At 46.8% G+C, this 14378-nt stretch overlaps 2 protein-coding genes across 3 annotated transcripts in view; one reads left to right on the top strand and one right to left on the bottom strand.

Annotated features, from left to right (window-relative positions):
- Positions 1 to 8628, top strand: part of UGP2 (UDP-glucose pyrophosphorylase 2) — a 13599-nt gene extending 4971 nt beyond the window's left edge. Inside the window, exons 3-9 of the mRNA XM_009877610.1 lie at positions 2456 to 2641; positions 4008 to 4141; positions 4797 to 5094; positions 6152 to 6349; positions 6527 to 6769; positions 6968 to 7072; positions 7522 to 8628. Of these exons, the coding sequence (XP_009875912.1) occupies positions 2456 to 2641; positions 4008 to 4141; positions 4797 to 5094; positions 6152 to 6349; positions 6527 to 6769; positions 6968 to 7072; positions 7522 to 7629 (1272 nt within the window). The 3' untranslated portion in view covers positions 7630 to 8628. The remainder of the gene's footprint in view (positions 1 to 2455; positions 2642 to 4007; positions 4142 to 4796; positions 5095 to 6151; positions 6350 to 6526; positions 6770 to 6967; positions 7073 to 7521) is intronic.
- Positions 8629 to 9437: 809 nt separating this feature from the next.
- Positions 9438 to 14378, bottom strand: part of VPS54 (vacuolar protein sorting 54 homolog (S. cerevisiae)) — a 38745-nt gene continuing 33804 nt past the window's right edge. For both annotated transcript variants that reach the window (XM_009877607.1, XM_009877609.1), the window contains exons 20-22: positions 12838 to 12945; positions 11817 to 11911; positions 9438 to 9894 (exon numbers count right to left, since the gene is read on the bottom strand). In XM_009877607.1, coding sequence (XP_009875909.1) covers positions 9792 to 9894; positions 11817 to 11911; positions 12838 to 12945 — 306 coding nt within the window. In that variant the 3' untranslated portion in view covers positions 9438 to 9791. The remainder of the gene's footprint in view (positions 9895 to 11816; positions 11912 to 12837; positions 12946 to 14378) is intronic.

The raw sequence follows: 14378 nt of genomic DNA, 5'->3' as shown, positions 1-14378 counted from the left end.
CCTGTCATTCCTGCCTGGTTTTGTTCCTTGAGTGTTTCCCCCATCTGACTTGTCAAATCCGCTGTTCCGGGCCCTTAGAGCACAAACTGATTTTTGTTACTGTGGAGCACCTCTTACGCTCGTGTATGCGCTCCCCGGTGACGAGGGAGTTGTGCACATGTAGTGCCTGGCTGGAACTGCCGGGTGATAGCGCTGCCATCCTGATGCCGCAACGATCCTGCTTCAATCCGAGTTCTTGACATTTGTTACTCTCTGAATTAAAGACCCTTCAAGCCCCAGGACTTCATTGCCAAGTTGTCATTTCCAGTGCTTCTGCCAGAACAAACTGAAATATTTAGCGAGGCCGAGTTATAAATTTTGTGTTGTAGCTGATGCAACATCAAGTGAATTAAGTCCTTGATACAGGGCCTGGATGGAACCGTTAACTTCATCAGGATTTTGCTCTGAGGTTTCTCCATAAGCGAGTGCCAGGCACAGTGCTGAAGGCATGAAAGGGTTGTTGGCAGTTTAGCAAAATGAAATGATTTTGAGGCAGTCTGGCCTGGAACAGAGTGGCAGACTCTCTTCTTTTTGGAGAGCTATATTGTGAGTGACATAAGAAGAACATAACGAAACTTGTAAGTGGAAATAATTTCTGTGGCTGTTCTGACGGTGTCTGAATGCTGCGGGTGTGACTCGCAGCCAACCCAGCTAAAGCTCAAACCTAAATGTTTTAAATCCGTTTTCAGACTAATGTGGAGCGGTGTTGACCTTAGAGTGGATGGGAAGGAGTAAATCTCAGAGCGTAAACCTCTGTAGGTCATGCTGGAAATGAATCATTCATTAAACTTTCTGATGTACGTTCAGGGAATTAAAATCTCTGTTTATCATCTCTTTGTTAATGAGAAGAGTGATTGATTGTCAGGTGTTTACCCAGCCCGAACACAATCTCTGTTGTTGACAAAACACAGCAAGATTCTGCTTTTTGCAGCTCCTGTTCCTGAAAAGTTCCAGGAACTTTAGAAGGAAGTTCCTGTGCGTGTCCTTTGTGAAGTGGCAGTGACGGTGTTATTGTTTGCTGCCTGAGCTGCGATAACTCCGCGTGGAGTGATCTGATCTTTAAATATATTTACCATAAGCTTTCCAGATCCTGCGTAAGGCAGAATTTCCCTATAGCGAGGGATCTGCTCTAATCTGCTGCCTGTGGCTTGCTGGAATGCCGGAATTGGGTAAACTCCCCTCTCTGCCCCCACACATCTGAGTAAGGAACATGACTCTCATTCCAGTGCGATGTGAATTTCCATTTGAACCCCAGCCTGACTTGCCCAAAGCAAACACAGTTCTGAAAACTACTCCCTACCTTTTTGTTTCTGGAGATCAGCTGCGGATCTTGCACAGCCCTTATCAGAACTAAAATAATTTTCTTGCTGCTAGAATGCACACAGCACTGAAACACCGAGGCTTTTCTTCAAAAGAAACATCTCTAGCAGGGCAGGCTAAAGGATAATTGCATTGATTTTACCCAAAGAGTTTTGGCATGATACTTCTCGTTGCATTGTTCCCTTGGTTTCTTTGATTCGGGTGCTTTGGATTAGGACAAGAAATGCCTAATGCAGCCACGCCAGTCGTTACAAGCCTGATTTTGCTCTCAGTCACTAGCCCCACGTGTAGCCCGTAATCTGATTTAAAATCTGCAGGATATAGCTGTCAACAAGGTAGAAGATTTTCTGCAGGGTTTAATGTGAGTTGGATGAGCATATTCTGAAAAGAGCAGGCTAAGAACGGGGAACTTCCTTCCACTTCATAGCACGCTATTGGGAGAGATGAATTATTATATTGGACTAGTAGTTGGAATAAAAATTGCTTTAGACTGAGTCGAAGAGCCAAGTTTTTGCCAAGAATGTTGCCTCTTGACAACCTTAGAACAAAGTATCAAGAAAAATATAAAATCTGCTATGAGTTTAAAGCTGCTCAGGGAAGAAGAGTTTTATGTGCTGTACGCAGGGCCCGTGTTCTTAAATTGTGGCCTGACCAGCGAGGGTCATCCCCCTGGGGAGCTGAGTTAGAAGGCTCACAGGGTGACCCCCTCTCCTTCTGCAGGGCAAGAGGAGGGTTGTGGAAATCGCAATAACTGGCCTGACTTCTTCCTTACCCCTCTTCACCACGAGTCGGTTCCCCTTACCTGGAAGAGCAGATGGGGACATCTTTTCATCCGGACAACGCCAGTGGTGACTGGTGTCACCAAGTCTGTAGAGCTCCTCAAGAAAGGAGGTTCTTGAAATAACCAGTCATGTTATTTGTATTGTAGCAAATCAGACTATTTACAGTAGTTTTGCAAATGCTCTCTGGTGACATAAATCTCATAAATTAACGTGGATATTGTTACCAAATTTTGAGTTTTGAAGGTTTTCGGTTGAAAGCATTTTCCTTCCAAATATCTGACTGCTGCTGGCTGTGCGTGTGTTTGTTCTCACAGATCCAGCCCTATGAGAAGATAAAGGCCAGGGGGCTGCCTGATAACATCGCTTCTGTCTTGAACAAGCTGGTCGTTGTGAAACTCAATGGAGGCCTGGGCACCAGCATGGGCTGCAAAGGCCCCAAAAGTCTGATTGGCGTGCGGAATGAGAACACCTTCTTGGATCTGACCGTTCAGCAAATCGAGGTAACTTTCTTTCTGCAAGACACACTGAGCTTCTCCTGTGTGACCCTGTGAGAGAGATCACGGCGGAGGCTCGCCGAAGGGAAGGGGAGATGGAAATGAGGTCTGGTCCCAGTGCTAGTGGTGACGTGGAGAGTTGCTTTGGAAAGACTAGGCAAGAAAGGGACGGAGCAATCGTGGGCTCAGCTCTGTCTGGGCACACCGATCTGGACAGTGGTGACGGTCCAGAAACGCAAGGAATCCAGTTACAGAGCTGGCCTAACTCCTGGGCTTGTTGCTGACTCCTCCAGGTGCAGGTCTAAGTTTAGCTTTTTAATAAGCCTTTTTTATGTGCATTAAAACAAAGCTCTTCGCAGCAGCTCCGAGTTCCTCGTCGAATTCAAACTCTCATGCTGGAAGTGATTGCTGGCATTTTCCTCTGAAGAAAAGTAAAAGAAAATAACAGCTGCTGGTGTTGAGAGAGGAGAATTCAGCTTATGTTTCTAGTGCAGAATATTCCTCTTGCAGCAGAAAACCAAGACGGTCATTAGAGTAGGAAATTGTGTGTTCCCCTCCCAGAGTTGCTGGAGCTCCAGCCATTTTTGCCCCAGCGTGGCACGTGTTTGGAGTGATTCTCCCGTGTCCGTTAGCCAGTTCTACAGCAGACTGCACTCTACAGCTACTGCAGTCCTCATCCTTCGGTGTTGCGGGTGCTCTCTCCGAAGGGTCGTTGTGGAAGTCCCCGACTCCGCCGGAGGTTGAAGATCCCAGGCACTCCCCGGCAGACGAGGGGGATCTGACACACAGAGCTTGGAACTCTCTGAAGTGTGTTTTGTTGTGGTTTTTTCCTGCATTGATGGAGCGGTGCCTTTGCCCTACCGTCGGCATGGACGTGCTCTTGTGTGTTTCAGCTCCACTTTGTGGATGCCCAAATAATTAACACGGTGACATTTCCCGAGGGACCCTCGATGCCGTTGCTGAAGGGGCTCCAAAGCGCTTTACTGCGCAGAGAAGGTTTTGAAACCTTATCCTGACAGGCTTTAGTAATTTGGGGCAGAACACACCTTTTGTAATCCACAGTAGCCTAACATTTAAAATAATAATTTTCTGGTGTTGCGCTTTTCAAAATTTGAATCTCAGTGTGAGTTTAAAAACAAAGATTAATTATATATTAATTAACGCGAGCCTTGTCTTTACTACTTGCAAGGATTTGTTTTCCTTTACCTATTTTCTCATCCATTCTGTTGGCAGAAGCATCGCTCTCTTTTATCTCATGCATTTATTATTTCCAGTCTGTTGGTTATCTAGTCATGTATTTCTCCTGAAATCTCAGGTGTCAGAGTTAGAGCTGGTAATACCTGCTGAATTTCCCATTTCTTTCCCATCTCAGCACTTAAACAAATCCTACAACACCGATGTTCCTCTTGTTCTCATGAACTCCTTCAACACCGATGACGACACCAAGAAAATCTTGCAGAAATACAGTCACAGCCGTGTGAAGATCTACACTTTTAATCAAAGCAGGTACCAAACCACTCCTCTGCTCGAGGTGAAGGGAAATACTAGCGGGCGTTCCTCTGTGTTCCAGCTGGCCTGGGGGTTCGGTTTGAGGGGCTGAGGTAGCAGCAGTGTCATCTGTCCCCACGGTCAGTCTCTGTTTTGAGCCTCTTTGAAAGACTCAGCAGTCAGGGTGTTACACAGAGTCAAAGGCAACGTTTTAAAATGAGGGAGAGGGGTGAGGAGGGGTTTGCAGTTTCTTAGAAACTAATGGTGGTGAGGATGGTGGCCTGGATGCTGGCCACGTGATTCCTGAATTTGCTTTCAGGGTCCCGGGCTGTGGAGGGAGATGGAACGTGGCTTCCTTACCAAGCACAAACTCTGACCTGAAGTGGCCGGCGCTGCCGGAGGGCTGCTGGGCGTGCTCTGTGCCTGTTTTACAGCACGGCCTGAGAGATGGGGCTTTAGATCCTCCAACGAGAGATTGCCTTCTCCGGCTTTCCAGGGGTCGCTCAGTATTTGGATGGGGGTTCAGTTCACAGTGCTGACCTAACCTAGAAAACGTAACTGGAGAAGCTGTCTGAAAACGCCCACGCAGCTGCGCCTTTACTGTTGTGTTTTTGTCTTCCTTTACGCTAGTCCAGCACTGGGGAGAACTTAACAAAACCCGTTGTCTTCCCAGGTATCCTAGAATTAACAAGGAAACTCTGCTGCCGATAGCCAAGGATGTATCTTACTCAGGGGAGAACACGGAGTGCTGGTACCCCCCAGGCCATGGAGATATCTACGCCAGCTTCTACAACTCTGGTCTGCTGGATACCCTTATGGGAGAGGGGAAGGAATATATTTTTGTATCCAATATAGATAACTTGGGTGCCACTGTGGACCTTTACATTCTTAATCATCTTATGAACCCACCCAACGGAAAACGCTGTGAGTTTGTCATGGAAGTCACAAACAAAACCAGGGCAGATGTGAAGGTGAGGGGAGATCGTTGCGCGAGTCTGTCCGAATGCCTGGCGTGTCGGTGAAAATCTCTTCTGTGTGCGTGAATTCAGACATACGTTAAATCTCCTTACGGCTATTTTAGGCACCGTTTAACACATCAGCTGTGATCTAATTCGAGATGCACAAAATCAGCAAGTTTATGAAGTTCTGATTCACAGAACAAATGGGATCTGGGATCTGGGTTCTGGGCAACGGCAGCCTGGACCTCACTGATTACGGAAAACACAAGCGACTTGTGCGGGGGGCAGGTCACAACCCCCACACCTCCTCCCAGCTGCCACTTCCACAGGGGAGAAGCGTGGGGCTGTCAGAAGCAGAGCTCTGAGGAGTGGGATACAGCAGTTTTACCTCTCCTGGCTGAAAACTGCTTGAGCTACTGACGTGGCTGCGCGGTCCGTTGCACAACTCGCCTTGGCGTGGCCGCCGGCCTGCGCCTGCCCCAGCCCCTGCCTTGGTACAAAGTCCAGCTTGGTTTGACAGCCTGTCAGGTGTTCACGGCATCTATCGCGTACCTGTAGCCTGCAGTAATCTGTCCTGCAACTGCCCTTTGCCTCTAGTCTCCTAATTGTGAGAATGGGAAAGAAGCATGATTTGTCTCTGTATTCACTAAATACTTACAAAGCCAGAGCAACGCATTTTAAGATTACAGTCCAGGTGACTGAAGAGCCACTTGCTTCTCTAGTAAGTGCCACAAATACAGAACTATTACATTTAATTCAGATTTTGCTGTGTAATCTAGCAAAGTGCTGTTGAAGGTGATTTCTGACAACAGCAGCACTTGCAAAAGATCCTCAACAACTTTTAATGAAAGAATTAGCTGTCTTGGAATGCCTTTTGATCGTTTGACAGCTCTGACTGTACTTTCAACATATTCTAAAATTAGTAACCTGGTGGCTGACGCAGGCAACGTGTTTTCACTGAGGTTCAACTTTAAATGCCAACGGAACAGGGCAAATGTTTGGGGTGAGGGGAGGGTTTCTCTGGAATCTCGTGAACAGGACTTAACAACTTCTTCTTGGACCCTCGCAGGGTGGCACGCTTACGCAATACGAAAACAAGCTGAGGCTGGTGGAGATAGCTCAGGTCCCTAAAGCACACGTGGATGAATTCAAGTCTGTGTCAAAATTCAAAATATTCAATACCAACAACCTGTGGATTGCTCTGTCTGCGATTAAAAGGCTGCAAGAGAAAAACGCTATTGACATGGAGATCATTGTTAACCCAAAGGTAATCAGCTGGGAAGATTTGAGGGGAAACGGACTCAAAAGAAGGGTTCGTTTCGAGGTAACTGAGCAGGGACTGCTGCCTTCCAAACGGAGCCGTCTGTGGGCGACGGCAGAGCTCTGGCTCTGGCTCGGAGAGCCTTTGCCCGCTGCGTGTGCTCACCTGAGTTTTCTCTTCCAGACTCTGGATGGAGGCTTGAACATTATCCAGCTGGAGACTGCAGTTGGTGCCGCTATTAAGAGTTTTGAGAACTCTTTAGGGATAAATGTACCTCGTAGTCGCTTTCTGCCCGTTAAGACCACGTCGGATCTCTTGCTTGTGATGTCCAATTTGTACAGCCTTAATGCTGGATCCCTAACGATGAGCGAAAAGCGTGAATTTCCAACAGTGCCTCTTGTCAAACTGGGAAGTTCTTTCACAAAGGTAGACTCCTATAATTATATTTATTTTTTTTAAATGTCTTTGGATAAAAATACAGCCCATAGCAATAAATAAGTTAAAAGTGAGGTTTAATTTATCTGCCCATCTGGGCATTCCCTTTTGCTCTTTATAAAGCATCTTAATCCTTCATCTCAATCCACAAGGATTTTTAAACTGTCTCTTCTTTCCTCTCTCCAAAAGGTTCAAGATTACCTGCGGAGGTTTGAAAGTATTCCAGATATGCTGGAGCTGGATCATCTCACAGTTTCAGGTGACGTTACGTTTGGGAAGAATGTTTCATTAAAGGTGAGTGAGGAAGGGAGATGCTCCTGCATAAACGTGACTGAGCTCTGCTCCTTGGTGCCTGACCCTGCCTCGGGCAGTGCCTTCACGCAGAGCCCAGCGGTGGCGGCGCTGCCGGGGGAAACATTTTTCCACCTGCAAGCAGACAGGAGAGGTGCTTGCTGTAAGCAAGGAAGGCATCAGCTCTGCTTGTAAGGCGAGGGTATCTAGTGTGCTGGCAATTAGAGTGTTTCCAGTATTGCTCGCTTTAAACCTTTGTTGGAGGGAGAGGGGGAGGAAAAGAAGAAAAAGAAAAAAGGTCTATGCAGAAATGATACAACTAAATGCATCCAGGATCCGGTTGTGTTAGAGCTGACGCCGAACTGCTCCTTCAGGCAACGCTGCTCTCCTTGCAAGTCAACAACAGTTAATACAAATTTTGTAATTGCTTGTTTTCCTGTCTGTGACTGCAGGGAACAGTTATCATCATTGCAAATCACGGTGACAGAATTGACATCCCAGCTGGAGCTCTACTAGAGAACAAGATCGTATCTGGCAATCTTCGGATCCTGGACCACTGAGTCAGGGCAAGGGCACGGCCGGTTCTGTCGCCTGCTGTGCTAAACCAGCCTCCTCCTGGAAGACCCTTTTAAGCATTAGAAATATAAGTACACAGAGGGCCTATGCTTTGTCATCTTCACAGTACCCTGCAGTATTAATTTTAAATTAATTTCTCTTGCTTATCTCTTTAAGCAGACCCATAGCGCAATGGATGTGCGTAAGTAATGCTTCAGTCCTTAAAGAGATTCTGTAACTCAGTTAATATAACCTTGAAGTGCAATACTGTTTGTCTGGCGGTAAGATGGACAGATCTTCTTTGATAAGAAGTTAAGAGGCTTGCCTCTAACACTTAGTAGTTTTGAATTGCTTGTAACTGCAGAAATAAAGCTGTGAAGCAATACATGTGGGACAACACAGTTAGCTACTCATGTGACTTTTTATGAAGTATAAGTGCAGGCACAGTTGAAAACCCAAAGTTAAAAACCCTGTATTTCATGTGCTCGCAAACATCCCCACCTCTGAGGCCTCCTTCGCCCCCACGAACTACACCTGGGATGCCCCATCCCAACGGTACGTCCAGGTACTGGGGTCCGGCCGTCAGTACCTCCACTGCGGTATCGTGAGAGTGGGAATCGCTGCTCTTCCAAGCGCGCCCAAAGAATGCGACACGAGAACAACGCCTCGGCATCCACGTGTGCTGTTTGCTTTTTCACATCCCATTTAAGACTGGATCTCCTGTTCATACCTGACTCCTGCATCTGCCCTCTTCTTTTTTTTTTTTTTTTTTTTTTTCCAATAAATGGATCACGTTGACTACACCATGTTCATATTGTCACAGCCATGTATGTTAATTTATCTTCTCTTGAGTCATTTCTAAATTTGTACAGGAATTGGAATCCCTGTCCTGATCACTATTGATTTCTTAATGTTTCTCTTGTATTTACATGCAGACAACTTTATTTTATAAGCTTAGTATTACACTGGTATGTATCATTAAAGAAGTTGGTCTTTAAAAACAACTGTGATTTCATAGCTTTATTTTGACTGACAGTTAACGACATCATGCCTGTCTGAAGAAACCATAGGCACACGCACGCACTGGGGACCATTCCAGCGTACAAACTCGTCACAGGGTTAGGCACTCGGACTATGGTTGGGTAAAGAGGTGTGAGGTGAAATACACAGGCACTTTTACTTAGTACTGGCAGCATCCAGTCTTAAAAGGTAGTATTAAAAAAAAAAAACCCTCTTAAATAATAAATTAATTTCGGTTGCACCTTCGTTAATGGCGCAACCCTTTAGAAGCAGCCTGAAAACTTGAAAATTCTTCCTGCCCCCTTTTCTGTGTCCTCCTCTGTCGTGCACAGACCCTTCGTGGTGGCTTCACAGGAGCGGAGCAATTGGCGCTCCCTCTCGTCACCCGCCTGCTCTGGGGTGGGTTGCTGCAGGAAAGCAGCCCCACAGCAGCCTTGTCACTTCAGAGTCCACCAGAAGCCCGCCGTGCCCTTTGCCATTGCTGGCGACGGTCGGTTCACAGCTCTGTCCTGGAGGTAATGGCTTCGGTGAACTGGCAACGTGTTAGAAAATCGTCCCTTCGGCTGGCAGTTCGGAGCCCAGCTGTGAGAAAGCCCCTGGAACAGGACTGCTCCCTAACAAAGCTGAATCCTATATGCAGGCAATCAAAAGACATTTATTTATATAAAGTTCTGTAAAAAAATAAATTTTAGAACAGCATAGTTTCATAGAGAAAAACATTTTCTACAGCGTTCCAACTGCAAGGTTTTTATATTGTACCATCACTAAATAAGGTGGGACACCATGTGAATTTCATTGCACTAGAAGAAATGCAAAGCATCTTTTTTTTAATATAAAGATATACAGAGCATTCTAGACAACTACAGCTGTGTTACAGCTATGTGTTCTTTTGGATTTGGTCCAAAGAAACCTGAGTCTGTTTCCAGAGAGAACGGGAAAACATTGCACAGACAGCCGATCGCTTGTTTCTTGCCGAAGGACACCGAAAAGATCGCTCCCTGCAGCTCCCTCGGAGCCTGGCTTCCCCGACTATCAATAGTGTCCTTTGGCTGGGACGCCGGTGTTAAGCGTTCACCTCACAGTCGTCACGCTGCTTCGAAGAAAGCCGGTCTGTTGACAGAGCCAAGCGACTGCTCCCCGTGGACTATCACCTCTTCTCCCAAATTTCAGCCATGTTTAGGTCTAAGTTGTTAAGGCCCTTCAGAGCTTGAAGGTTTCCAGTGTAAAAAGCTACATCTGAAGTAACCAGCCTGCAGCGAAACAACAAGGTCAGCACTTGGACTTAGCCCGTCTACCTCGAGCACGCGGAAAAAACAGCCGGGGCTTGTTTACGACTTGGGCACACACCACATGCACACACCACATGTTCAAATTCCACGCTCGGATTAGGTTTTTAAAATATTACGTCAAAACTCAACGTTACAGTGCGGGTTTTACACCTGGGCATGACTACTGGCAGGTGTAAAACTAGTTACGGGGAAGGGAGATTAAGTGACGAGTTCAGAAAACTCAGCAGGAGTTGGGCATCAAAGCCTCCCTTCTCTTGCTGTAATCCCTTAGATTAGACCCCTGATTCCATTACAACTTAGAATATTAGTCAGTGCAACACCAGCTTGCGTACTCCAGACCGTTAACCAACCGTTTGTAACAGTTTATACAGAGTTAACGTCGCTGAAACCCATCGGGATGACAGACATGATCACGGTGTTTCCAGCGAGAAAGCCACAAGATGTAGGCATAAAAATTGTATTGTCACAGTAGCGAATTAACCAGGATTCACAGACCTGGATTTTTACTTTTATGACTGCAACAAGCGGTTTAAAATAGGATGAGGATCGGGAAAGCATGTTAAAAACTAGGTCAGTGAAGACTGCTGGAACAGCAGCAAGTGAAACGCGGCCGTTTGACGTTTTCCCTCTCGAGCGGCCCTGACGACGCGCTCCCCGAGAGCCGTGTTCCGAAGTGGAGGAAGCGGACGCGGGGCATCCCTTCCCTGCCCCAGCTGCAGCCGGGAGCCCGTCCCACCGCAAGGAACACCGTGCTGGGGAACCAGGAACACCTGCCCCGACCCTGCTACCGAAAAAGGGCTTCGTTTAGGCCAGTCCCAGCACCAGCATCAAAGAGAAGCAGAAGCACAGGAGGAAGACGGGACAGCAGCCTGTTCGGGACTAGAAACTCAAGACTAGAAACACACTCTGGGCGCTCTCCCTTCAGCTGGGGCTGCTGCCGCTGCACTCCCGCTCGGTGGTACAAGTCCCTTAGGAAGTACCAAAGGCAACTGGCTGTCACCTCGTGAATACGTCACCAGTACAGAAAACCACTCCAGATAAACTCTTTCAGAGTACAAGGACAAATAATAAGCTTAAGCAGAACAAGTCAGAATAAACTGGACAGGAACAAAACCCTTCTTTATTCCAGCGACATTTGAAACCTTTTTATAAACTTCCTTCTCTGGCTTCTTCAGCCTAAGACAATGTTTTCTTGCACATGGGTACGCCAGCTGAATTTCACCCTCGGAACACTGCAGATAAACACCCCCAGGCCGCTAAGAACAATAAAACCCACCGGTCCTGCAGACAATCCAACTTAGGACAGGATTTAGCCTGCGAGAGGCTGTGAAAAGCTTTCCTGGGAGGTGAGGGATGCCAGGCACAGCCAGCCACACCCTGCAGGAGAGGTCCCACTGACCTGTTTTGATGATTGGAGGGGTGGGCTGGGCCAGGAAAAGGGAAAAACTCTGTGAGCATCATCTCTGCTTCAAATCTAGTTTTGCTCTAAAAACAAATTTCGGTATAGGAGCCGCCCGTTGCAGAGACGAAATACCATTTTTTTTTCCTTATTTTTACTTTGCTAGCGCCATGAGTCACCCTCCACGTTTCAAAACTGCTTCATGAATCACACAATTCTTGCGAATTAAACTGTGGCTGCTGCTGTCACACCAACTGAGGAAAACTGCAGCAGGTTTCCAGCAGGACGATGCCCAGCTCCTAATCCTTTGCCCAGCTGGTTGCGTTCCTACTTACAGGCACAAGCCACGTCCTTTGCTATAAAAAAGTTCCAAACGGGACATACTAGAACACAGAGCGCGACCACGTTCTGCAATCGCTACTTTCTTGCAGAAGATGAAGGCTGCTTTTTTCAAAATGAAGCAGTAAAAAGTTCCCAAACGTACCCATTCTGAGGTCCTCCGTCATTGACTACGTTTAGGTGGGCCAGCTGCCTCTTCAGGTGAAGTTTGTAGCTTGCGTTAATTCGTAAAAACAACATCTAGAAGAAAGCACAGCACCAGAGTAAGGAACCATCCCCACGCTTGCACCACTGCCTGCTGAAATACCTCCTGAGCACCTCAGCTAACTGACCTCCGGTCTGGTTTTGCAATTGGCAGGATTTTCCCTTCTGCAAGTCCTTCGGCCTCCCAATCTCTCTGGCCTTATTCAATTTATAACACCACCGAGGACAACACACTCCTCACTTACTTGACACGTGTTGCACTTATTTGACACGTTCTTTGGAGCATGAATGTTTCTTCCCTGTTGTCTGAAGCATCCAGCAACTTGTGTTAAGGCTGGGAGATAACAAATCTTTTTCCTGTACTATAAGCACTTAAAGCCTTTTTTTTTCCAAAAGAAAGTGTGAGAAGGAGTTTGAAGGGACCATTTAATTTAGTGCAAAAGATAAACTGCAGCTCAGTGTATTCAGTGACTGGATCAGTCCTTCCTGTCTCTTAGATTTACAACTCCGCAGTAGCAATAACTGCAGCAAAATACTGGAAAAAAAGCATATCTGGTACAATTTGGCTGCGTAATACATTTAGGGACCTTTGGAAACCACTCAGTTTGAGTAACATTACAGAGTAATTCCCGAAAAGGGCTGTACTCGAGTCCTAAGGCATTGCCATTTGTGGAGAATTTCAATTCCTGAATTGAAGACTCACTGCTCTGGACCTTAAATTGCAGCTCAGAATGCTGGAACCAGTCAGTTCTTTTTGCATGTCTCATCGTTCTTCCTTGCACATCCAAACACTTACTTCAGTTCAGACTGAGCTGTCTGCCTGACTGCTGCCAATCCCTTGAATGTGTGGGTTTCACAAAGGCTCAAAAAAGAATTTTTTCCCCCTAGATAAAGCAGAAGCCTCTCTTGTCCCTGTGCATTTGCAAGGGAGGTGTTACATGAATCTCAAAAATAACATTCACCTGAGTTTGCTCCTCAGGAAGGAGATCATATATAGCTTCATGCATCTTTGCCATTTGCTTGCAGATATTCCTGAAGCACGCTGAGGGAACAGGAGCTTTCACTTCATACTGGAATTAAAAAAAAACCAAAACACAACCAGTTACTCCCTTCTTCCACTTTAGAACAGTTTATACAGGAGACTTTCCAACGGGCACCTGACGCCCCGTGTTTCTAATGATGTCACGAATCAAGGTTTATCCAGCTTATCACAAACCAAAACAGTCGCTGGGCATGACAGGATTTGGCCAAGGACTCGCTCACATCATCCAATCTTTTAGTACTTCTTGCTTCATAAGCAAACAGTATGAAATCTGAGGATTTCCCAACCCCATCTATTCAGCTTCGTTAGTCTGAATTGCTTCTCCTCGCTTGTTACTTTGTGTTGGTTTCCATTAGGCTACGAATTACAGATGCAGAGAGAATAACCGCTGTGCCGGCTCCGCAGATACTGGTGGCCGCCCCCCTCAATCCGATTTGTCCGAGTCAATGACAGACGAGCAATTCTACCTCCCAGGAATATGTCCCTCAAGTATGTGACGTGAGAAAAACCACTTCTCTAAGACCGTATACACCCACGTTCCTGAAGAAACAAGGAAAGGAAACGAAACTCCTGAAAACTCAGTATTGGCCATAACAAAAGAAAAACACCCCACAAAAACATTGCAGAGATACCTCGGGGGGGGGGAAAAAGTAGAAAACCTCCCTTTCTCCCAGGGACTGAAATCCAAGAAACAAGACACTGGAAACCACCAGATGGCAAGAGATTTGCTACAAAGGGAACAAAATCCTTGCACCCCCACTCTGGATGAGGAATACCTGAATGTGAAGCACTTTGGGAAAAAAACCCACAACAAACAAACAGCAAAACTGTCCCAAGAACAGGGAAGGCAGCTCTTCAGTTCCCAGTGAAGAGGCTGTGCCAGCACAGGCCTGGGTGAAACACCGGCAGGTCGCCTTTGGTAGGGTGACACACTCCCCCGAGCGCTGGCACTTCAGCGTAAGAGCTGAATCATTTTAACTAAATTATTTACCAACACGTTGGAGGAGCTGCTCTCTCTTACGCTCGCCTGAATTGTAAAGGAGACAAAAGCTCACCCCAGTGTGAGAAAAAAAAAAAAAAAAAAAAAAAAAAAAAAGAAATGGGGAGTCTTGAGAAAGTCTTTCGGGAAAAGCCAAACCGATGGCCTAGTTCCGGCAGGAGAAGCAGCAGAGAAGCAGCTCTTACTGCTCCAGGAGCCCCGCTCCCTGTGGGGGACAACTCACAGCGTGCCGGGTTGTGCCTGAAGACACGAGAGTTGGGCAACGAGTGATTGACAATTTCCTGGTGTGTTGTAAAGCCAACGGGAACAGGCGAGCTGCAGCAACAGCTCTCGCTCGACTCCAGACCAACTCTTCCTCGCGACAAGGGAGACGGCCCCAGGAGGAAACAGGAGCTGCAGCCCTGCGAGGCGCTGGCCATTTTTATCTGCAGCTAAGGTCAGCAGCTCGCACGGCCACGAGG

Source organism: Apaloderma vittatum, unplaced genomic scaffold, assembly GCF_000703405.1.
Source record: "Apaloderma vittatum isolate BGI_N311 unplaced genomic scaffold, ASM70340v1 scaffold6911, whole genome shotgun sequence".
NCBI classification, from domain to species: Eukaryota; Metazoa; Chordata; class Aves; order Trogoniformes; family Trogonidae; genus Apaloderma; species Apaloderma vittatum.
The sequence above is the reverse complement of the archived record's forward strand: the minus strand, read 5'-3'. Positions and strand labels throughout refer to the sequence as shown.